General features: G+C 38.3%; 1 protein-coding gene across 1 annotated transcript in view; it reads left to right on the top strand.

Moving 5' to 3' along the window:
- SETD2 (SET domain containing 2) overlaps window positions 1-23,318 on the top strand; it is a 111,578-nt gene that overhangs the window by 5,036 nt on the left and 83,224 nt on the right. Inside the window, 3 exon segments of the mRNA XM_021068704.1 lie at window positions 13,625-13,640; window positions 15,281-19,629; window positions 22,678-22,809. Coding sequence (XP_020924363.1) covers window positions 13,625-13,640; window positions 15,281-19,629; window positions 22,678-22,809 — 4,497 coding nt within the window.

Genomic DNA, 23,318 nt, shown 5'->3' with positions numbered 1-23,318 from the left:
GACTGGATGAGATCACCAAGGAATCCAGTGTAGAAAGAGAAAAGGACTTAGATCCTTATAAATTGCAGTGTTAACATGAGTGGCATCCATAAACTTAGGAGGAAAAATTAACCTCTTCACTAACCTCTCACTGGAAGTTAGTATTTCTTTTAATTACTAATGTAAATAGCAATGGTAGTACTATTAACAGTACCTGTGATTTTACTTATAGTGCAAACCACCGGTCTTATAATGTAGTATTGTAGATATCTCAAAGTATTATCTTTATTATTACATAGAACTTAGAGTAGATAGGAGAACCACTACTAGACTGTTGAGAAGCATATATACTACTGTATCATATATTTGGGTTTTTCTTCCCCAAGTAGTTGGTCTCCTTTGTAATCATATGTAATTTATTTCATGTATTTAAAAATACTAAGCTGAGAAGGAATTTGCAGCAGACTTCATCAGATTGCTGAATAGTCCAAAGCACAAAAAAATGTTAAATCCCTGAGCTCTGGAGCCTAAATCTTGGATTAGAATCTCACTTACTTAATAGCTGTATGAACCTGGGCAAGTTTTGTAATGACTCTGTGCCTTAGTGTCCTGTATGTAAAGTGGGGATCATAACAGTATTTTCTACAAAGGGTTTTAATGAGGATTTAAGAATTAGGACCATGTTAACTCTTTCATTATTAGTATTGAATGGAAAGATGCAGCTAGAAAGGACAGTACTTTATAAGGGACCATGATATGAAAACCATGGTGAATTTGGCAAAAATAAAGTTCATTAACTGGGAAAAAAATTTCAGCATGTTCAAATAAAATAAAGAGCAATGAGTTTAGTCAAGTTCTCATAAAATTCTCATAAACACCTAAATTACAGTGGGTAGAGCTGCCAAAAGAAGCCAACTGAAAGCATCATAATCTGGCCATCAGATTCCACATATGGTCTGGACCTTTAGTAGCTTTGCAGCCAGTACATAACTCAATTTTTGTTATTTCATAAGGGAGAAATAGCTTTGTAGTGATTGAGGTATGCTCTACAGGCAGGATACCCTCTTTGGGCTACTGAGGTACATGAGAGGCCAAAATATTACTTGAAGGGTTTACTGGTGAATATGGAAAGCCTGATGAACTAACCTAATATTTAGGATAGAGTATACCTCTCCAGTATTCATGTCCCTCTTTGCTCTTGCCTTTTGTAGATTTCAGGCAGACCTATTGTCTACTGACACATTACATCTTTGGAAAGGTATGGAGCAACTGTTGATACAGTTGTTTTCCTAAGAAACGTCAAACTGTTAAGACATACTTTATACATACAAGATTATCTACGAATCATACTTTTCTAGTTTCCTTAGTGAGACTTGTGTTTGAGTCTTTTCTGCCCCTTTCACTATAGTGACTGATTTAATGTACTCTCCTTTAAAAAATTTGAAATGATAAAAAATTATCATTCACTCTTTAACAGATACTTATAATAATTTTTCTTAATCTCTGATATTTAGTTTTGTTCCATGAGCATTGTCAGTTTTTGCAGAGAAGCTGGAATAGTCATCTGCTGGAATCAAAAATTGACCAGCTTCATCATTTCCAAGGTACCTTATTTTATAATGCAGAGAGCTATTATTATAGGACCCTGAGAGACAATTCATATTAGAAACTGAAACACTTACACCTAGAGTCACTGAAAATCAGGTTTAGAAGCATTCTTTTTCCTTTTCTGAGAGAAATCTATTCTTTAGGGGGAAAGGAGCTTTTATTTTGAAAAACAGTTCAAACTTCCAGGGATGCTGAATGAATGGTATAATGAATTCCCATATTTTCATCTGTATTGACCAGTAGTTGAAATTTTGCCACATCTCCTTTATCTTTTTATATAAAATACATACACACACACAATGTGTTTATTTTTGGCCGAATCATTTGAGAGTAAGATACAGGTAACATGACACTCTACCCCAAATGCTTCATAGTTTTACCTAAGAACAAACATTTTCTTAAATAACCAGTGTGCAATAATCAAATTCAGGCAATTTAACATTTATAGCAGTATTATTACCTGGTATACAGGTCATATTTAGAGGTTGCCAGTGTCCTTTTTTTTTTGTCTGGATCACGTGTTACATTTTCCCCCCCTCTTTTGGCCTCCTTATGGCATATGGTGTTTACGGACCAAGGACCAGATTCAAGCCGAAGTTGGGACCTATGCTGCAGGTGCAGCAACACCAGATCCTTAATCCACTGTGCTGTGCCGGGGATGGAACCTGCATCCCAGTACTCCTGAGACACTTCCAATCCCATTGCACCACAGTGGGAACTCCTGCATGCTACATTTAATTGTCGTGTCTCCTAGTCTTTAATTTCTGAGGACAGAGCTTTAAATTCAAGGTTTGGAGGTACCTTACTACTGTTATTATCTCTTTGTACTAACTGAGTGTGTTACTTTAAAAACAGTATCTGGTAATAGATTTGAAATGGCTTTTTTTTTTTTAAATTACAAAAGCAGTAAATGCATATTGCAAAGGGGGTCAGATAATCTAGGTGTTTATAGAGGAAAAAGTAAAAATCCACCTTTAATTTCCTAACTCCATCTCTTCAAGTCCCACATCCAAGAGTTAACCACTCTTGACAGTTTAGTGTATACCTTTTCAGACCTTTTGTTTGGTTTTTGTTTTTACAAAAGGGGAATCATACTACTACACATATTCTACCTTTTTTTCTGTATATTGTATCTGCATGCTTGCAGTTATGTATAAAATGTGCTTTTTTAACGGGATATTCTATACTATCAAGGTACTATGTTGCTTTCTTTTTCTTTTTCTTCTTTTTTTTTTTTTTTGTCTTTTGTCCTTTTAGGGCCACACCCTTGGCACATGGAGGTTCCCATGCTAGGGGTCTAATTGGAGCTGTAGCTGCCGGCCTATGCCAGAGCCACATCAATGCCAGATCTGAGCCGAGTCTGTGACCTACATCACAACTCACAACAACGCTGGATCCTTAACCCACGGAGCAAGGCCAGGGATCAAACCCTCAACCTCATGGTTCCTAGTCGGATTCATTTCTGCTGTGCCATGACGGGAACTTCTGTTAAGTAGTTTAAAAGGGCCTTAGGACATCTTAGCTGTGTGGAAGGTGTCTCCTTCCAAAAATGTTTATCCACAGGGTGAGTATATCTGGTAATTGATGATGGTGTTTTCACAATTTTGTTTATTTATTTTTTGTCTTTTTGCCTTTTCTGGGGCCATTCCTGCGGCATATGGAGGTTCCTAGGCTAGGGGTCTAATCAGAGCCACAGCTGCTGGCCTACGCCAGAGCCACAGCAACGCAGGATCCGAGCTATGTCTGCAAGCCACACCACAGCTCATGGCAACACCGGATCCTTAATGCAGGATCCGAGCTATGTCTGCAACCCACACCACAGCTCATGGCAACACCGGATCGAGGCCAGGGATTGAACCTGCAGCCTTATGGTTCCTAGTCGGATTCGTTAACCACTGAGCCACGACAGGAACTTCCACAATTTTGTTTAGAATTTGACTCCTATACTTTTTCATTTTCTTTTTTAAAGTTTTACTTTATTGCCCATCTTATTTCTGTTTGTCCTGTCTGGTGCTGATGGATTAGCTTTTACTCTTGCCCTACTTTGCTTAGTTGGCTGCTTATTTTAAAGAGAAAACTCAAGTTATTTAAGTGCAGTCTCTTGAAAATGGTTGGTTTGAGGCTAGCCAACAAGCTAGTTAACTGAAAATTCAATAGGTTTGTTGTTTTTTTTTGTAATGGGATTTATATTTGAAAGTGTACTTTTCATGGATTCAAATGAGAAACAATTACTTTGTGTCATTTTAGGTTATATCATGCTAATCAAATGTTGTATTTGAGTCCCTTAACTTTGGAGTTCATGTATAGTGTCCTTTATGTTTGATTGGGTAGTTTTTTTTTTTTTTTTTTTTTTTTTAATCTAATGGTTACTTCAGTATCTTTTCCAACTGAGCAAATATTTTGGTCATTTAGACAGAGGTTTAAAATTGGTCTGAATTCCTAAAGATGATTTTTATTTTAGAATGCCTTTTTTTTTTTTTTTTTTTTAAATAAGAATGCTTTTTCTCTCAGAGGCTAACATCTCACAAGTGAAAAATATACTTAGGATAGTTTGGGTATTGATAGCAGTTTGATTGTGCTGGCAGGCTGTCCCGAGATCTGCTTACTGGGAACAATGCTGTGGGCTCTAGAGAATCTGGAGCAAGTGGTGGTTTCTAACTGTAGCTTTTCTGTGCTGTCTGCTTCCTGCCAAGTGGAGTTAGAGATTCTCTTTGGGGAGTGCTGTATATAGTAATCACCAATATTTGCTTCATGATTAGATCTTGGGAGACTCATGGACCAAAATGTTTTTTTGAAAGTCTTTTGTTTGATATTTCACTTGTTGGTGAATAGTTGTTAATTACATACTCTAGTAGGCAGAAGGTGCCATGTTTAAAGTCTTTAGGAATTTTGGGTGAGTGTAAAGTAGAGCTAGCATTTTATTCATGAATTATATTTATTTTTATTTTTTGTCTTTTTGCCATTTCTTGGGCCGCTCCTGTGGCATATGGAGGTTCCCAGGCTAGGGGTCCAATCGGAGCTGTAGCCGCCAGCCTACGCCAGAGCCACAGCACTGTGGGATCTGAGCCGCGTCTGCAACCTACACCACAGCTCACAGCAACACCAGATCCTTAACCCACTGAGCAAGGCCAGGGATCGAACCCGCAACCTCATGGTTCCTAGTTGGATTCATTAACCACTGCGCCACGACGGGAACTCCTTGTTCATGAATTATATAGATGGATGCAAAAACTCTTTCTTTGGAAGTTAATTTTTCTGATCTTGAGCACACACAGACTTTCTAAAATTGCCTAGTTAAATATATAATTCTTCCATTAATTTAGCAATTCTAGTATGTGTATCAACCCTAAAACATAAGTACACGTTTTATTGGACTGCTGGAAATTTAGTTAAGAATTATCTAGAGTAAACAGGAGTTCCCGTCGTGGCTCAGCGGAAATGAATCTATCATTCATGAGGATGCAGGTTTGATCCTTGGCCTTGTTCAGTGGGTTAAGGACCTGGTGTTGCTATGAACTGTGGTGTAAATCGCAGGTGCAGCTCAGATCCCTTGTTGCTGTGGCTGTGGTGTAGGCTGGCAGCTGTAGCTCCAATTGGACACCTAGCCTGGGAACCTCCATATGCTGCAGGTACAGCCCTAAAAAGACCAAAAAAAAAAAAAAAAAAAAACCTAGAGTAAACAGATGAACTTTGTTGAGGTACAATAAAACATTTTGTTAGAGATAGGTATTCCTGGGAGTTCCCGTCGTGGCGCAGTGGTTAACGAATCTGACTAGGAACCATGAGGTAATGGGTTCAATCCCTGGCCTTGCTCAGTAGGTTAAGGATACGGCGTTGCTGTGAGCTGTGGTGTAGGTGGCAGATGTGGCTCAGATTCTGCGTTGCTATGGCTCTGGTGTAGGCCGGTGGCTACAGCTCCAATTGGACACCTAGCCTGGGAACCTCCATACGCCGCGAGAGCAGCCCAAGAAATGGCAAAAAGACGAAAAAAAAAAAAAAAAAAAAGAGATAGGTACTCCTGAAGTTTATAATAGGTAATTTTTTTGTTTGTTTGTTTTTTTAAGGGCTGCTCCCGCGGCATATGGAAGTTCCCAGGCTAGGTGTCCAGTTGGAGCTGCAGCCGCCGGCCTACGCCAGAGCTACAGCAATGAGAGATCCGAGCTGCATCTGCAACCTACACCACAGCTCCACAGCAACACCAGATCCTTAACCCACTGAGCAAGGCAAGGCCAGGAATCGAACCTGCAACCTCATGGTTCCTAGTCGGATTTGTTAACCACTGAGCCACGACAGGAACTCCTGTAATAGGTAATTCTTTAAGCTTAAATTTACCATTCACATTAATGAAAACAAGCTTTTATTGTTTATATATATTTTTTTAGGGCAACACCCATGGAATATGGATGTTCCCAGGCTTGGGGTTGAATTGAAGCTGCAATTACTAGCCTACATCACAACCAGAGCAATGCCAGATCCAAGTGGCATCTGTGACCTACACCACAGCTCAGGGCAACACCAGATCCTTAACCCACTGAGCAGGGCCAGGGATTGAACCTGTGTCCTCATAGATACTAGTTGGGTTCTTTTCTGCTGAGCCACATGGGAACTCCACAAAATCTTTTATTGTATAATTAGGAAACCAGTTGTTGACATTTTAAAAGTATAGTATATAGTCTTTTTGGCAGATTAACAGCAGTTTGTATAAGGAAGTGATGTTAATAACTAAATATTAACATATTGAAACAGTGGTAGTCGAATATAAAGCCAGTATTTCCGCAGTTATAGTAATGGTCACATGTATTAGAGAGAGACAGTGAGAGTACCAAAAAATATTTGGTGCTTATCTTTCTTTGACTGCTTTATTATTAGAGAAGATAATGATAGTGTCAGAGGATATGCACTTGGGGCAGTAGTTAGAACCTGATTATGCTAGGACATTTTTTTCAACTATGCATATGTTAGTTGCAAAATTTGTTAGCTATGTGCTTTTGTGAAATGTACCCATTGCTTAAGTTTTTTTATTTTCATTGTTACTATTTCAATATAAATATTTTAAAAGATGTATTTGTATAAATGTGTGTTTTTATAGTTCTCCAACTTTTAAGATACTGTGGGTAGTTACTAGTACAAAGCATTAAGACAGGCTAACATTTCATGGGGCCTACCTTAGCATTCATCCATTCTCTTGCATGATTTAGACCTGTTGGTTCTGTTGCTAGGACCTAAAGGAATTTGTAGTCCCGTGTATGAGAAAAATCCAAGGACCGTGATGAATATGTTTTAGAGACTTATTCTTTTGAATGGCAGAGGAATCTCAGTAACTGGCAGCTGGGTACATAGTGGTATGTGCTTAGTAAATGTTTGAGTTGACTTAATTCTTCATTATTCTATTTTCCTGATAGAGTGAATAGCAGTATTAATAATTACTGACATTGATTATAAGACCTTCTTAAATAACTCAGATTAGGGGAGAGGAGATCAGGGAATTGGGTGTATGTGTTATGCTGATGAAAGTAATTGGTGCTCAAGGCTCTTTTTATGCTTCTGTTGGTCCTAGTGGATTTAAAATAATGAAAACTAGAAATCTTATTATGGTGGTCTGAGAGAGAATATAACTGCTGCCTTAGGACAGTGTATTATTTATTGTATTAGAACATTTCCTCCATCCATACCCCCAGCCTTTTTAGTTGTTTTAAACTTGTGTATTTTCTGGAATGGATAACCTATTTAAACTTTGCTCCTGTGCTTTATTCTTGTTTATTTGTCTTTCTGTTAAAATCCTTCATATCAGTCTCATTTATCTCTTTATGAATACTAGGGACTGAAGGGAAGCGAGGAAACTACAGATGCAGTGATAAAGGGTTGTTTTTGGATATACCATAAATCTGTGATCTTGAAAAATGGTAGAAAACTCGATGCTCAGAAACTGAGGCTTTTGTTGTTCTGTAAGATAGTTGATACTTTTTTTTGGGTGGGGGCACATCTGCAACATGTGGAGCTCCTGGGCCAGGGTTCTGACCCAAGCCGCAGATGCACAGCGGCAGCAATGCCAGATCCTTAACCTACTGTGCTGGGCTGGCAAACAGCCTGCATCCCAGTGCTCCCAAGATGCCTCTGATCTTGTGCCACAGTGGGAACTCATCATTGTGGTTTTGATTTGCATTTCTCTAATGATTAGTGATATTGAGTATCTTCATGTACCTATTAGCCATCTGTGTGTCTTTTGGAAAAATCTCTATTTAGGTCTTCTGCCCATATTTTGATGGGTTCCTTTTTTTGATATTGAGTTGTGTAAGCTCTTTATATATTTTAGTTATTAACCCCTTGGTTGCATTGTTTACAAATTTTTTCTATATGGAAGACTTTATATTTTTTTCATTATATATACATTTTTTTTTTCCTTTTTTTTTTTTTTTTCTTTTTGGCTGTGCCTGTGGAATGTAGAAGTTCCTGGGCCAGGGGTCGAACCTGTACCACAGCAGCCCCCAGAGCTGCAGCAGTGACAATGCTGAATCCTTAACCTGTTGAACCACCAGGGAACTCCCTGTATGGAGGATTTTATTTTATTAATTATTATTATTTTTTTTTTTTGCCACACCTGTGGCATATGGAAGTCCTGGGCCAGGGATCGATCCCATGCCACAGGAGCAACCTAAGCTGCTACAGTGGCAATGCCAAATCCTTAACCCACTGTACCACAAGAGAACTCCTGGAGGATTTTAAATAAATGTTCTCTCTTTTCATCCTCTCTTTGAAGTAATTACAGTACTACTCTTTCAGTTATGTAGATAATCTGGCCACCATTTCTCTTAGTATCTTGGATTAAAAAGTATCAAAAGTATTGGAGTTGGTTTTCAAATCCATTTTGATTGATTTTCAAGCTTTTGCTTTTAACATATATTACACTGTTAGGCCTTCCCATCAGATGTTTTGAAAACACACAATGGAAAGGGGAATTGGGGCATGCCATCTGGACAGAAGGCCATAGAAAGGCCCTAGTACAGAAAACTTTGGCCAAATTGTATAGTGCTTTTTCATCATACTGTACTAGTTAGAGTGTTTCCGCAGTGTCAGCTTTGATTTCTAGTGCTCTTAGTGTAGATGTAGGCATGAAAACCAGCTACCTGTTGGACTTCTAGAAGGGTATTAGTGTCTGTTGTTAATTCATATTTTTTTTTTTTTTTTTTTTGTCTTTTGTCTTTTGTCTTTATGTCCTGCAGCATATGGAGGTTTCCAGGCTAGGGGTTTAATCAGAGCTATTGCTTCTGGCCTACACCACAGCCACAGCAACGCCAGATCCCAGCTGATTCTGCAACCTACACCACAGCTCATGGCAACAGTGGATCCTTAACTCACTGAGCAAGGCCACAGATTGAACCCGAAACCTCATGGTTCCTAGTTGGATTCATTTTCACTGCGCCACAACAGGAACTCCTCTTTTATATATATATTTATTTATTTATTTATTTTTGCTTTTTAGGGCCATACCTGCAGCACATGGAAGTTTCCAGGCTAGGGGTCTAATCAGAGCTACAGCTGCCGGCCTACACCACAGCCACAGCAACGCCAGATCCAAGCCGTGTCTGTGACGTACACCACAGCTCATGGCAACACTGGATCCTTAACCCACTGAGCAAGGCCAGGGATTGAACCCTCAACCTCATGTTCCTAGTCGGATTTGTTTCTGCTGCACCACAATGGGAACTCCTCAGACTAATAGTCTTTCTATCATTTTATTTTACCCTTTGTTATTTCTCTGTGAGGGTTGCATCTTCCTTGTCAACTTGCCATATTTCTTTGTCTTAGAGCCTAAGATTTGACATCTTCCAATGAGCTATTGATGGCACTTAACAGCTGTCTGTGATGATTAGACTATTTTAAACTGTCTAGGGATTGGATGGGTAGGATTATAGACCAACTGCATTTTCTTCTCTTTCCTTTTTTTTTTTTAGCTTTTTAGGGCCACACCTGTGGCATACAGAGGTTCCCAGGCTAGGGGTCTAATTGGAGCTGTAGCTGCTGCCCTACACCACAGCTACAGTAACAAAGGATCCAAGCCGTGTCTGAAACCTACACCATAGCTCACGGCAGTGCTGGATCCTTAACCCGCTGAGTGAGGCCAGGGATCAAACCCGCAACCTCATTGTTCCTACCTAGTTGGAATCGTTCCTGCTGCGCCATGACGGGAACTCCCCAGCTGCATTTTCTTAAATTCTAATATAGTATATCTTGGCATTTGAGACACACAAAACCAAAAAACCAATGGTGTAGAAGATCTGAAAAAATTCTGTTTTATAGGAGTTCCCTTTGTGGCTCAGTGGGTTAAGAACTTGACTAGTATCCATGAGAATGCAGGTTTGATCCCTGGCCTTGCTGAGTGGGTTCAGGATCCAGCGTTGCCACAAGCTTCCACATAGGTCACGGATATGGCTCAGATCTGGCATTGCCATGGCTGTGGAGTAGGTTGGCAACTGCAGCTCCCATTCGACCACTAGCCTAGGAACTTCCATATGCTACAGGTGCAGCCCTAAAAAGAAAAACAAAATTCAACTTCATAGATTAACTAGCTTTATTATTATACATTATTGGTGTCTGAAAGTGGAAATTACATCCAGGTATCTTCTTTGTAAAATGAGGTAAAAATACTCTGTTGTTTTTAGGTTTACCTTGAGAACTCAAAAGATAATTTTCACAGGAAATGAAAATTTATCACCGCGTTGCCTTGTTTTAAAAGATTGGCAGATGGGTGGAAAATGGGCTTAAATATGCAGCATATTAATATTAGTTAAGAGTGGTGACTGAGATTTGGGGTGGGGGATGTGTGAAGTAGACATCTAGGAGAGCAATAAAGGGAATTGAGTGTTACAGATCATAGAGTTAATAAATGTAGAGAAAGGATTCTAATTTAGGTATCAAAATTTGATCTTTTATGACTGTACCTGCAGCATATTGAAGTTCCTGGGTCAGGGATTGAATCCGAGCCACAGCTTGACCCACTGCTGCAATGCCGGATCCTTTTAACCCACTTCCCCGGGCAGGGGATCAAACCTGTGCCTCAGCAGGGTCCCAAGCTATTGCAGTCAGATTCCTAACCCACTACTGCAGAGGGAACTGCAGGAGATGTAATTTTAGTTGTCTATCTCTTTGCATTATAAAATTTTCCTCTGGGTTATGTGTTATACTTTTTCAAATAAATAATTTAAAATGTTCTAACTTTAAATGAGCTAAAATTTGTCATTCTGCACTTCTGTTGATCACAAGTCTAACTTTTGGAATTCCGCAAAATAAGACTTTCATCTTCTAAACTTTCTGATATTTTGAAACAAAAATCACTATAGTCCTATAAATCATCTTTTTTCCAGAGTAAATAAAAATACTTTGATCTAACTATAACCATTTATTAGGTGACATGGTATCTAGATTCCCTTACTCTCCAACTTATTTGTATTTATGAATATTCTTTTTTGTTGTTGTCTTTTTAGGGCTGCATCTGGGGCAAATGGACGTTCACAGGCTAGGGATCGAATCAGAGCCACTGGGAACTGTAGCCACAATGGGAACTCCTATGGATATTCTTGATATGGTGAATCTCTCTATTATACCACACTTCCCTTTGGAAACTTTACTTCTTGTGTCCTAGCCTAAGAAGTTGGTTGGTTGGTTGATTTGAATAATCATATCATTCTTTGGTTCTTTGAACTTGCTATAACAAACTCTTAAGTCTTTTTCTACATGTGCCCTGTCACCTAATAGAAATTTGTCTTTGTGTTGACATGGATTATCAAAATTCTTTAAATATAGTTCTTTAGTAAGCTGCAATCTGCCTACTGTACATTTTTGACAGAAAACTGGCTTCACTATTCCTCTGGTTTTTCTTTAGTAGCTTATAAAAGAAGAAATAAGGCATTCTAGTATGATCTCATGATGGAGAGATAAATGGTTGCTTTTGCATGCCTCCTTATTTTTTATGGTGGAGGCACAAGGGACTCAGTACTCCTAGCTCTGGCTTCCACACTTTCGTTCTATCAGCCTTCCTTCAAAAACCCTATTCTTTGCTCTTAACCTTAATATAATCTACCAAAGCAAGTGTTCTTTTATTAAAAACATTTGTGGCTCATTCTTGTTATTAATTACAGCCTCACAATTTCATTAATGTCTTCAGAAAGGTCTTGTACACTTATTGCTTTGGCAGTCCATTCACTTGGCCACACCTAGGTATTGTCATCTCCCAAAGTGACTCCCAACTCTAAAATATTAGTCTGAGAGTTCCTGTCTTGGCTCAACAGAAATGAACCTGACTAGTATCCATGAGGACTTGGATTCAATCCCTGGCCTCGCTCAGTGGGTTAAGGATCCGGCATTGCCGTGAGCTGTGGTCTAAGTTGCAGGTGGGGCTCAGATCCTAAGTGGCTCTGGTGGTGGTGTAGGCTGACAGCTGTAGCTCTGATTCAAGCCCTAGCCTGGGAACTTCCATATGCCGTGGGTGCAGCCCTAAAAAGCAAAAAAATAAACTATAATTTTTTTTTTTTTTTTTTTTTTTTAGGGCCATACTCACAGCATATGGAGGTTCCAGGGCCAGGGGTCAAATTGGATTTGTAGCTGCTGGCCCATGCCACAGCAACACCAGATCTGAGCTGCATCTGTGACCTACACCACAGCAATTCTGGATCCTTAACCCACCGAGCGAGGCCAGGGATGAGAACCTGCATCCTCATGGATGCTAGTCAGATTCGTTTCCGCTGAGCCACGAAGGGAACTCCTATGATGTTATTGATAGCATGTGACATTCTGCAGAGATACTATATATGGGGAAAATGTATTTCATAGAATCAATGAAATACAGCAGTAGTTCTAAGATCACATCTATGGAATCTTTAGTGGTTTTGGAGTAGAAAAAAGTGTTTAACCCTGACATTGCCTCAGATTTCATCCATGTATTGCCAACTTTTTTCCTCTTCATTACTTCATTTTGTATGGCTACCATGGCTGGTAAATGGACTGCATTATGGTGGAGTCAAGCCTGTGTTTAGGGAAAGGACTTTTTGTACTATTCTTTTAAGGGGCATTTAAGATAGCTTTTTGTACTCCAGTCCTACCATATAGCCTTTAGAGTGTCCTATTTAAAATACATATCTGGCTGCATAGCCTCAAACCCTTTTGTAGCTTCTCTTTCTCTGGTATGCTTTAGTACACTAGTATGTGCCAGACTTTTGCCTTCTGATTCCTCAGTCGGGACACAGTGTGGTTGTCTTTGTTAGAACATAACTGTGAGCTCAGAGAGCCATGTGCTGTGGAGCCATATGCTGTAATGTGGAGCAGAGTACATACCTGCATTTAGCAAAGGGACTGTTGAATGGATACCAAAACAAGTTGAGAACCACTAATTTTTGGGGGGGGAGGTAGATAAACCTGTGAAACATTGAAGTTTGAGGGCCAGGGATCAGACTTGTGCCACAGCAGTGACAATGCTGGATCTTTAACCCACTGAGCCACCAGGGAACTCTGAGAACCACTAATTCTATTTTGATCTCTAACTTTGCCTCAGATCCTCCTCAGCTTAAGGTCTCCCTACTAATAACATTATTCAAAAACTAATTTTTCTTTTAAGGAGGATTCTTTGTATTCCTATATGTCCACTAAACTATCTTTTTCTTTGCTGTTAAGCTGTGCATATTTCTATTCTTGTATTTACTTCACTATGTTGGAATTACTTTATGTGTAGTGTTTATAGGAATAGATACTAAACAGCTTCTTGAAGGCAGGAACTCTGCTTTATTCACCTTTTCTCTCCAGTACCCAGCACAGTATATGGCACTATCTTCATTTTTTTTTTTTTTTTTTTTTTTTTTTGGTATGCTAAATATTTGCTATGCTAAATGTAACCGAGGCTATGAAGGAGTGGGCACTCTGTATAAATGTAACTTTAGGTTGTGGTTATCCTAAGGTTTAATAAAAAACAGCTTACATTTCAATCAGTTTTAAGTAATCATGATTTCTTTTTATTCTTTTGCATGCTTTCTTGGTTGGATGGCAATAGAGAAGAAGAAAATGAGGTAAGTATAATTTAACGAGGTATTTTGTGTTTATGCAATTTGAAAACATTCAAAATTCAGCTATCATTTTGAATGCGAAATAGAGTAACAGTTTTTGCTTAATTTTATTTTTGGATCGATAGTAACTCATTCCATTGAGCTTATGTTATAAATCTCAAGAAAATGGTTTTTAAACTTTGGAGCTTCAGTAAAATTCAGTCAGGGTAAAGGAAGCTAGCGACTTTGAAGACAACTTTTTGCCTGTTTTTTACATATTGAGCATCCATGTAGTATTTAATTTGAAAAGTGAATTATCTTTCTTAAAAACCACTGCTCTGTGATAATGCATGTGAAAACATTTACTTTCCCACTTGAATGATTACTGTATAACTTTGTTTTTTGTTTTTTAGGTCCTCACCTGCAGCATGTGGAGGTTCCCAGGCTAGGGGTCGAATTGGAGATAAAGCTGCTGGCAGGTAATACCCCACAGCCTCAGCAACATGGGATCTGAGCCACATCTGCAACCTACACCACAGCTTATGGCAACGCTGAGACCCCCACTCACTGAATGAGGCCAGGAATCAAACCCGCATCCTCATGTACTAGGTGGATTCATTTCTGTCACACCACAACGGGAACTCCAGTTATATATAATTTTGAAAACTTAGAATTTTGCCATGTTGAAGTGGAAAACTATTCTTTTAAATAGCTAGAATTAATTAAAGAACATCAACTAGAAAAATGTCATAAATGGCAAGTGTACTATCTTTAATTTAATCTTGAGTTTGTTGCTGTAGATTCTTCTGATGTTCTGTCTACAGCATAAGTTATGCCTTTAACATGTAAAACCTACCAGTTCTTTTGGTGGTTTGGCAAATAATGAAGGGTGAAGTCTTGTTAAATATACTTTGTAGTTGTTTCCCAGAGTAGAATCAGGCATGGGCTGGATGTGTGGGACCCAGGCAGACACAGTGATAGTGTGGCAGGATAGAGTAATTTCCAGGAAGGCAGAAAGGTCTGGTCCTCTCTTGGTTACTTATCTGTTAAATGAGTCAGGTGGTTGACTGCTCTCTACCAGTGGTTTCCCATCAGAATTGCCTGAGGTGCTTGTTTTAAAAACAAAACAAAACAAAATTAACTTTCTTGTTTATCACAGATCTGTATTTCTACCAAGTACCCAAATGCTTCTGTGTGATGCCAGAAAACCGTTGGTTATAATTTCTTCTGATGTTTCTTCTCAGATAGGGCACAAGAACAAACTCTTTTTGTTACTGAGATATTAGCTATTGCTCTCTATCCACAGCCCTTTTGTAGTGTACTTTGAAATACACATCAGTTTTTTTTTTAATTCTCATTAAAAATTCTGCCTTGATAATAGTTATAAAACTGGATAAAATTCCAAAGAGTAAGAGTGGAAGATTAGGATAATTGTTGAACCTAGGGGTGGGTACTTTGAGGTTTTTTAAACTATTCTCTATCCTTTTGTGTATGTTTGAAAATCGCCATAATAAAGAGTTTTTTAAAAATGCTTGTATAGCTTAATGAAGTTTGTGCTGTTTGTCATTAAAAAGGACTTTGATTTTCCTGACATTTTAACTGTGATGCTAGCCATTTGAAAGTAACCTTATTGTAGTAGTAACTGCTTTTTTGTTCATTTATAGGCAAAGATTGAAAATGTACAGAAAACAGGTTTCATCAAAGGACCAATATTCAAAGGTGTTGCTTCTAGTCGTTTTTTGCCCAAAGGCACCAAGACAAAAGTTAATTTGGAGGAACAGGGACGACAGAAGGTGTCATTCAGCTTCAGCCTTACAAAGAAAACTTTGCAGAACAGGTTTCTGACTGCACTTGGCAATGAGAAGCAAAATGATATGCCTAACTCACCAGCTGTACCTCTTCAAGTAGACTCGACCCCTAAAATTAAAACAGACATTGGAGATACATTATCTACTACAGAAGAATCTTCCCCACCAAAATCAAGGGTAGAATTGGGCAAAATTCATTTTAAGAAACATCTGCTTCATGTAACATCCAGGCCACTGCTGACTACTACCACAGCAGTGACATCTCCACCTCCTCCCATACTACCATTACCAGCAGTCGTAGCAGAATCAACAACTGTAGACTCACCACCCTCATCTCCACCTCCACCACCTCCACCTCCCCAAGCCCCAGCACCCTCATCACCAGCACCAATAACAGAGCCAGTGGCCTTGCCACACACACCAGTAACAGTTCTGATGACAGCACCAGTCAACGTAGCAGCTAGAGCCTTGAAGGAACCACCAGTTATAATTGTTCCAGAATCATCAGAAGTGGACACTAAGCCGTACACTGTATCTAATAGTTCAGAAGAACATATAACTCACAATTTGAGTGAGCAAGCAGATATTCCTTCACAAAAAGAAGATTCCCACATTGGGAAGGAAGAAGAAATGCCAGATAGTTCTAAGAGTAGTCTGGGCTCTAAAAAAACAGGTTCTAGGAAGAAATCCTCACAATCTGAAGGCACCTTTCTTGGTTCAGAATCTGATGAAGATTCTATACGGACTTCCTCAAGTCAAAAATCACATGATTTAAAATATTCAGCAAACATTGAAAAAGAAAGAGATTCAAAAAAGAACTTAGCACCTTTAAAAAGTGAGGATTTAGGAAAATCTTCACGATCTAAAACAGAGAGAGATGATAAATATTTTAGCTATTCAAAGCTTGAAAGAGACACTCGGTATATATCTTCTCGCTGTAGATCAGAGAGGGAGAGAAGACGGAGCAGATCTCGTTCTAGATCTGAGAGAGGCTCTCGATCTAGTTTATCCTATTCCAGGTCGGAACGATCCCATTATTATGACTCTGATCGTCGCTACCACAGAAGTTCCCCTTATCGAGAGAGGGCACGCTATTCTCGGCTATATACAGACAACAGAGCACGAGAGAGTTCTGACTCAGAAGATGAGTATAAGAAGACATACTCAAGACGCACCTCATCTCATTCTTCCTCTTACAGAGACCTAAGGACATCATCATCCTATTCTAAATCTGATCGGGACTGTAAAACTGAGTCCTCCTATTTAGAGATGGAGAAAAGAGGAAAGTATTCATCAAAATTAGAAAGAGAATCCAAAAGGACTTCAGAAAATGAATCAGTGAAAAGGTGTTGTTCTCCCCCTAATGAACTAGGATTCCGTCGGGGGTCATCATATTCTAAGCATGATACCAGTGCTTCCCGTTATAAATCTGCCCCTTCAAGACCTATACCCAAAACTGATAAATTTAAAAATTCTTTCTGTTGTACAGAATTGAATGAGGAAATCAGACAGTCTCATTCTTTTGGTTTACAGACTCCTTGTTCAAAAGGTAGTGAATTAAGAATGATTAGTAAAGTTCCTGAAAAAGAAAAGACTGAGTCTCCATCTCCATCAAATCGATTAAATGATTCACCTACTTTTAAAAAGCTAGATGAATCGCCTATTTTTAAGTCTGAGTTTATAGGACGCGATAGCCATGATAGTATTAAGGAATTAGACTCTTTATGTAAAGTGAAGAATGATCAATTAAAAAGTTATTGTTCCACAGAATTAAATGTAAATGGATCTCCTGGTGTGGAATCTGATTTGGCAACATTTTGCACTTCTAAAACTGACACTGTTTTGATGTCTTCTGATGATAGTGTGACTGGATTGGAGGTATCCCCCTTGGTCAAAGCATGCATGATTTCATCAAATGGATTTCAAAATATTAATAGATGTAAAGAAAAAGATAATACTTGCATTCAGCATACTAGGTCAGGAAGCCCATTTAGAGAAACAGAATCTCTATTATTGCCACACCAAGATAAACTCATGTGTTTGCCAGTAGATTATTCTAACACAGTAGTGAAAGAACCAGTTGATATGAGAGTTTCTTGCTGTAAAACCAAAGATTCAGATATATACTGTACTTCAAATGACAGCCGTCCTTCTTTGTGTCATTCCGAAGCTGAAAATACTGAGCCTTTAGTTACGAAGATTTCTTCAAATAGCTTTATGGATATGCATTTGAAATCAAAAACAGTTATATGTGATAATAGAAATCTGACAGATCAGCACTCAAAATTTGCATGTGGAGAATATAAGCAGAGTGTTGGTAGTACTAGTTCAGCTTCTATTAATCATTTTGATAATTTATATCAATCTGCAGGGAGCTCATGTATTGCTTCATCTCTTCAGACTCTTCCACCAGGAATAAAAGTGGACAGTTTACCTCTCTTGCAGTGTGGAGATAACACATCTCCAGTTTTGGATGCTGTGCTAAAGAGTAAAAGCACAGAGTTTTTAAAGCATGCAGAGAAAGAAACATCAATAGAAGTAGATGGTGGCCTTCCTGATTCAGGAAGGGGGTTTGCCTCCTGGGAAAACAGGCATAATAATGGGTTATCTGGGAAATGTGTGCAAGAGCGTCAAGAAGAAGGGAATTCCATATTGCCTGATAGAAAAGGAAGACCAGAAGTCTCTTTAGATGAGGAAGGTGGAAGAGGACATGCACATACTTCTGATGATTCAGAAGTTGTGTTTTCTTCTTGTGATTTGAATTTAACCATGGAGGACAGTGATGGTGTAACATATACCTTAAAATGTGACAGTAGTGGTCATGCCTCAGAGATTGTATCTACTGTCCATGAAGATTATTCTGGTTCTTCAGAAAGTTCAAGTGATGAAAGTGATTCAGAAGATACAGATTCTGATGATAGCAGTATTCCAAGAAACCGCCTTCAGTCTGTTGTGGTTGTGCCAAAGAATTCTACTTTGCCCATGGAAGAAACAAGTCCTTGTTCTTCTCGGAGCAGTCAGAGTTACAGACACTATTCTGACCACTGGGAAGATGAGAGATTGGAGACAAGAAGACATTCATATGAGGAAAAATTTGAGAGTATAACAAGTAAATCTTGCGCTCAGACTGAGAAGTTCTTCCTTCATAAAGGAACAGAGAAGAATCCAGAAATTTCTTTTACACACCCCAGCCGAAAACAAGTAGATAATCACCTGCCTGAAATTACTCATCCTCAGAGTGATGGGGTTGATAGTACAAGTCATACAGATGTGAAATCTGACTCCCTTGGTCGTCCAAATTCTGAGGAAATGGTGAAAGCCAAAATAGCTTCTAGGCAGCAAGAAGAGCTACCAGTTTATTCTTCTGATGATTTTGAAGATGTCCCAAATAAGTCTCGGCAACAGGCCACTTTCCCTAAGAGGCCAGATAGTAGACTGGGAAAAACAGAGTTGAATTTTTCTTCTTGTGAGATCTCCCGGGTGGATGGTTTCCGTTCATCAGAAGAACTCAGAAATCTTGGGTGGGACTTCTCTCACCAAGAAAAGCCTACTACCACATATCAGCAACCTGACAGCAGTTATGGATCCTGTGGTGGACACAAGTATCAGCAAAACACAGAACAGTATGGTGGGACACGTAATTACTGGCAGGGCAATGGCTACTGGGATCCAAGATCAGCAGGTAGACCTCCTGGAACTGGGGTTGTATATGATCAAATTCAAGGACAGGTACCAGATTCCTTAACAGATGATCGTGAAGAGGAGGAGAATTGGGATCAACATGGAGGATCTCACTTTTCAAACCAGTCCAATAAATTTTTTCTATCACTTCAGAAGGACAAGGGGACAGTGCAGGCACCTGAAATAAGTAGCAATTCCATTAAAGACTCTTTAGCTGTGAATGAAAAGAAAGATCTTTCAAAAAACTTAGAAAGAAATGATATGAAAGATAGAGGGCCTCTTAAAAAAAGGAGACAGGAATTGGACAGTGAATCTGAAAGTGATAGTGAGCTTCAGGACAGAAAGAAAGTTAGAGTGGAGGTAGAGCAGGGAGAGACAGCAGTGCCCCTAGGCTCAGCACTGGTTGGTCCTTCTTGTGTTATGGAGGACTTCAGGGACCCACAGCGGTGGAAGGAATATGCCAAGCAAGGGAAGATGCCTTGTTACTTTGATCTGATTGAAGAAAATGTTTATTTAACAGAAAGGTAAGCCAAGTTCATACTTGTCTGACAAGTTTTAGCCTCGTTTTGTGGAGAAAAAAATAGCTTTCAAAAGCTCAGAATATATGAGCTCAATTGTGTGAAATATAATTGTAAGTGTGAAATGTAAATTAAAAAACCTGAAAAGTATATTTAGAGAGTTCCTGTTGTGCTCAGCAGTAATGAACCCAACTAGTATCCATGAGGATGCAGGTTGGATTCCTAGCCCTGTTCAGTGGGTTAAGGATCTGGCATTTCCATGAGCTGCGGTGTAGGTCAAAGATGAAGTTTGGATCTGGTGTGGCTGTGGCTGTGGCAGCAGCTGCAGCTCTGATTTAACCCCTGGCCTGGGAACTTCCATATGCCTTGGGTATGGCCCAAAAAAAAAAAAAAAAAGAGAGAGTGAGAGACATAAAAAGTATATTAACCTATTTACATTTGATGGCATAGAGTCCCTCCTATAATTTTTTTCCCCAGGAAGGGGATGTCTAATTTTTTTTTGTCCTTTTACCCCTTTAGTTCTAAAAGTACATTTTTTTTAAAGTATATAGACCTGCCCAGTTTTTCCTAAATTTCTTTTTCATATGAAACTGTGGCAGAAAGTGAAATAAAACTCCTACAAAATAATCTGCTGTTAGAAAAGAAAAAAATAGTTATGTTGGATTTTTTTTCCTTACTTCATTCTGGACATTTGGAAAAATATCTTTAGGTACTTTATAACGCTGGAACTAGATTAATACATAATTTTCTTTCAACATGCTTTAAAATCTATTGCTAATAGATGAAACTTGGCAATAGTATAACAGGTTTTTAGGAAATAAGTGGTAAAGTGGTTTACCACAAATCCCTACCATAAACAAGGTATAATGAGAGTAAGATAATGAAAACATACTCCTCTAGAGCAGAGCTTCTCATTTGGCTTGCTTTCATCTCTCTTTGATAATCTCATTTTCCAAATGTAATATATGTTGAATATGCATTTTTTTTTTTTAAAAATTATAGTCTCCTAACCACCTACCTCCTTTTGGAAATTTCTCCTCTAGTTGAGAGTCATCCTAGCCATCATCCCTTTAAGCATTCAAAATTTTTTAAAATGAAGACATTTTCCACTGTGGATAAGGTAAAAGACTTCATTTTAAAATTAGACCAGTTAGAAGTTTTTCCTATTAAAAAAAAAACTTTCTTTTTAATGATAAAGAGAACCTCTTACAATTATGTTCATTTCTATCTAGTTGTAAATTAGGTTAAATTCGAAATGTTGGATATTTTAAGTAGTACTCCTTAGGAATTGTGTGAGTAGAGTGATGCAACTTATAGGCTTTTTGTAAAAGAATAAAAATAAAATTAATCAACCCACCTTCTGGATTTTATTCAATACTGAGTTTCATGTATACATAAGACTGCATGTAATAGATTTGGTTGGTGTTAGACATTGGAAGGCCTTTTTGAAGTGGGAAGCATTTATACATATTCAATATTTTAAAGTGCCTGTTATATGCTGAGCATTTATAGCAGCCATTAGGAAGACAAATTGCAGTAAAACACTCTTATGCCTAGTAAAAATAGGCTTACCTTAAAAAAATCTTTCCCCATTAGTCCTGATCTGGCATTCTGGAGCAATTCAAAGTAAAGCTACTGCTGATTCTTCAAAATGATAGCTTTTTAAGTACTTGTAAATAGATATTTTGTTTACCTTTAGTCATCTTTGGGCTAAGCGTATTCTTAAGCTCATTAATGAGTTGTGTTTAATTGATCAGGTGAATCATTCTTGTTACTCAAACTTAGTGGAAACTATCATGACAATCTTTAGGTACTTTATAAAACTGAGACTGTAATAGAACATATGTTGAAGGTGAAAGAAGGTTAGGAGATTAAGACAGCCACTTAGGGCAGCTGTGCCTTTCCCTAATCTTAAGGAGATCTTATCTGTCCTTGAATTTTTTTTTCTTTCTTTTTGACAAAGATCAAAAAATAGAGTTCAAGACCAGTAAATAATCACATTTTCACTTTTTCAAACTCGGGCATAGATATTTATGAACTCAGGTTTTTTTTGGGCTGTGCCTGCAGCATGCGGAAGTTCCTGAGCCAGGGATCGAACCTGCACTACAGCAGGAACCTGAACCACAGCAGTGACAAGATCAGATCCTTTAGCTGCTAGGCCACCAGGGAACTCCAAACCCAGTGAATTCTGAACAGTTTATCTTCTTCCCCTAAATCTACATTTAGAAAGTTTAGCCCACTTAATAGTATTATTCTGTAATAATAAATGTCTTTTTTTTAATCATTCAATTTTCTTTTAAACAGGATTTGTATAAGAGTGATGTTACTGAGGATTCTCTGAAAGATTTGAGTTAAATTCTTAATTAAAAACATTATTTTTTAGCAGCTCCCTTTTTTCCTAAGCCTTATATCTCAATTATTAGTTGTATACCCTTGATTCTTAACTTTAATCAGCTGTGTTATTATTTGACATTCATGATTTTTCTTTTCTCTGGAGCTAAATATGACCATTGACACATGAAATTGCTCAGAATTTGAGGCTTAGATGACAAGGAATAGGAAATAAGTGCTGGAGTTCCGGTCCTGGCTCAGTGGTTAATGAACCCAACTAGTATCCATGAGGATGCAGGTTCAATCCCTGGCCTCGTTCAGTGGATTAAGGATCCATGTTGTTGTGAGCTGTGGTATAGGTCTCAGACATAGCTTGGATCCCAAGTTGCTGTGGCTGTGGCCGGCAGCTACAGCTCCAGTTTGACCCTTCGTCTGGGAACCTCCATGTATATGCCGAGAGTGCGGTCCTAAAAAGATAGACTTACCCCATCCTCCCATTGGCCAGGGCTGAGGATGTCTCTTTCACCTACTTTGCAACACAGTTCTTAGTGTTCTCATTCTCACAAATGTTTAGGAATTAGATGTTCTCTTATTTTTGAATGACTGACTTAATCAGAATCATAAAATATGAAACTAATGAGATTTAGTATGTTTTTGATCATATATTTTGTACCCTTGCCAGGACATTTATTTAACCAATTTTAATACAATTTTACTCAATAGAAAGAAGAATAAATCCCATCGGGATATTAAGCGAATGCAGTGTGAGTGTACACCTCTTTCTAAAGATGAAAGAGCTCAAGGTGAAATAGCTTGTGGGGAAGATTGTCTTAATCGACTCCTCATGATTGAATGGTAAGTAAATTAGAACGCTCTACTATTGCTCAGTCTATTAAATGTCTCTATTAAAAAGAATTATTAAGAGTAAAATTTAACTTTTCTTCTTCTACCTGTTGTTGAGTATTTAAGAGCAGCGAAACCTCTGCTGTATAATAGTGTTTATAAGGAGACAGATTTCTCTTGCATTGTATGTTAATTATAGTACACACTTCTGATTCTAACATAGTTTATTAATTTTTGTACACTCTTTTTATCTCTAAGGTTCATGTCCTGAAGTGTTGGTATTTTTTGCTTTTACTGTAAGCTAAAACCCTAACATTTCACAAATGCTTAAAGTAAAATATCTTGCTCTCCTAGACCTCAGCTCCTCTGTTTGTAGACTTTCCAGATAATTTTTATGCCTATACAAGCATAGGTATACATTTTCTTTTTTTATGTGTAGAAATTAAATCCTAACTATATGTATTTTTTGCAACTTTGTTTCCCCTCACCCAATCACACACTCTCAAATATGTTTTAGAGAC

The sequence above is a fragment of the Sus scrofa genome, chromosome 13, assembly GCF_000003025.6.
Source record: "Sus scrofa isolate TJ Tabasco breed Duroc chromosome 13, Sscrofa11.1, whole genome shotgun sequence".
In the NCBI taxonomy this organism is placed as follows: domain Eukaryota; kingdom Metazoa; phylum Chordata; class Mammalia; order Artiodactyla; family Suidae; genus Sus; species Sus scrofa.
The sequence above is the reverse complement of the archived record's forward strand: the minus strand, read 5'-3'. Positions and strand labels throughout refer to the sequence as shown.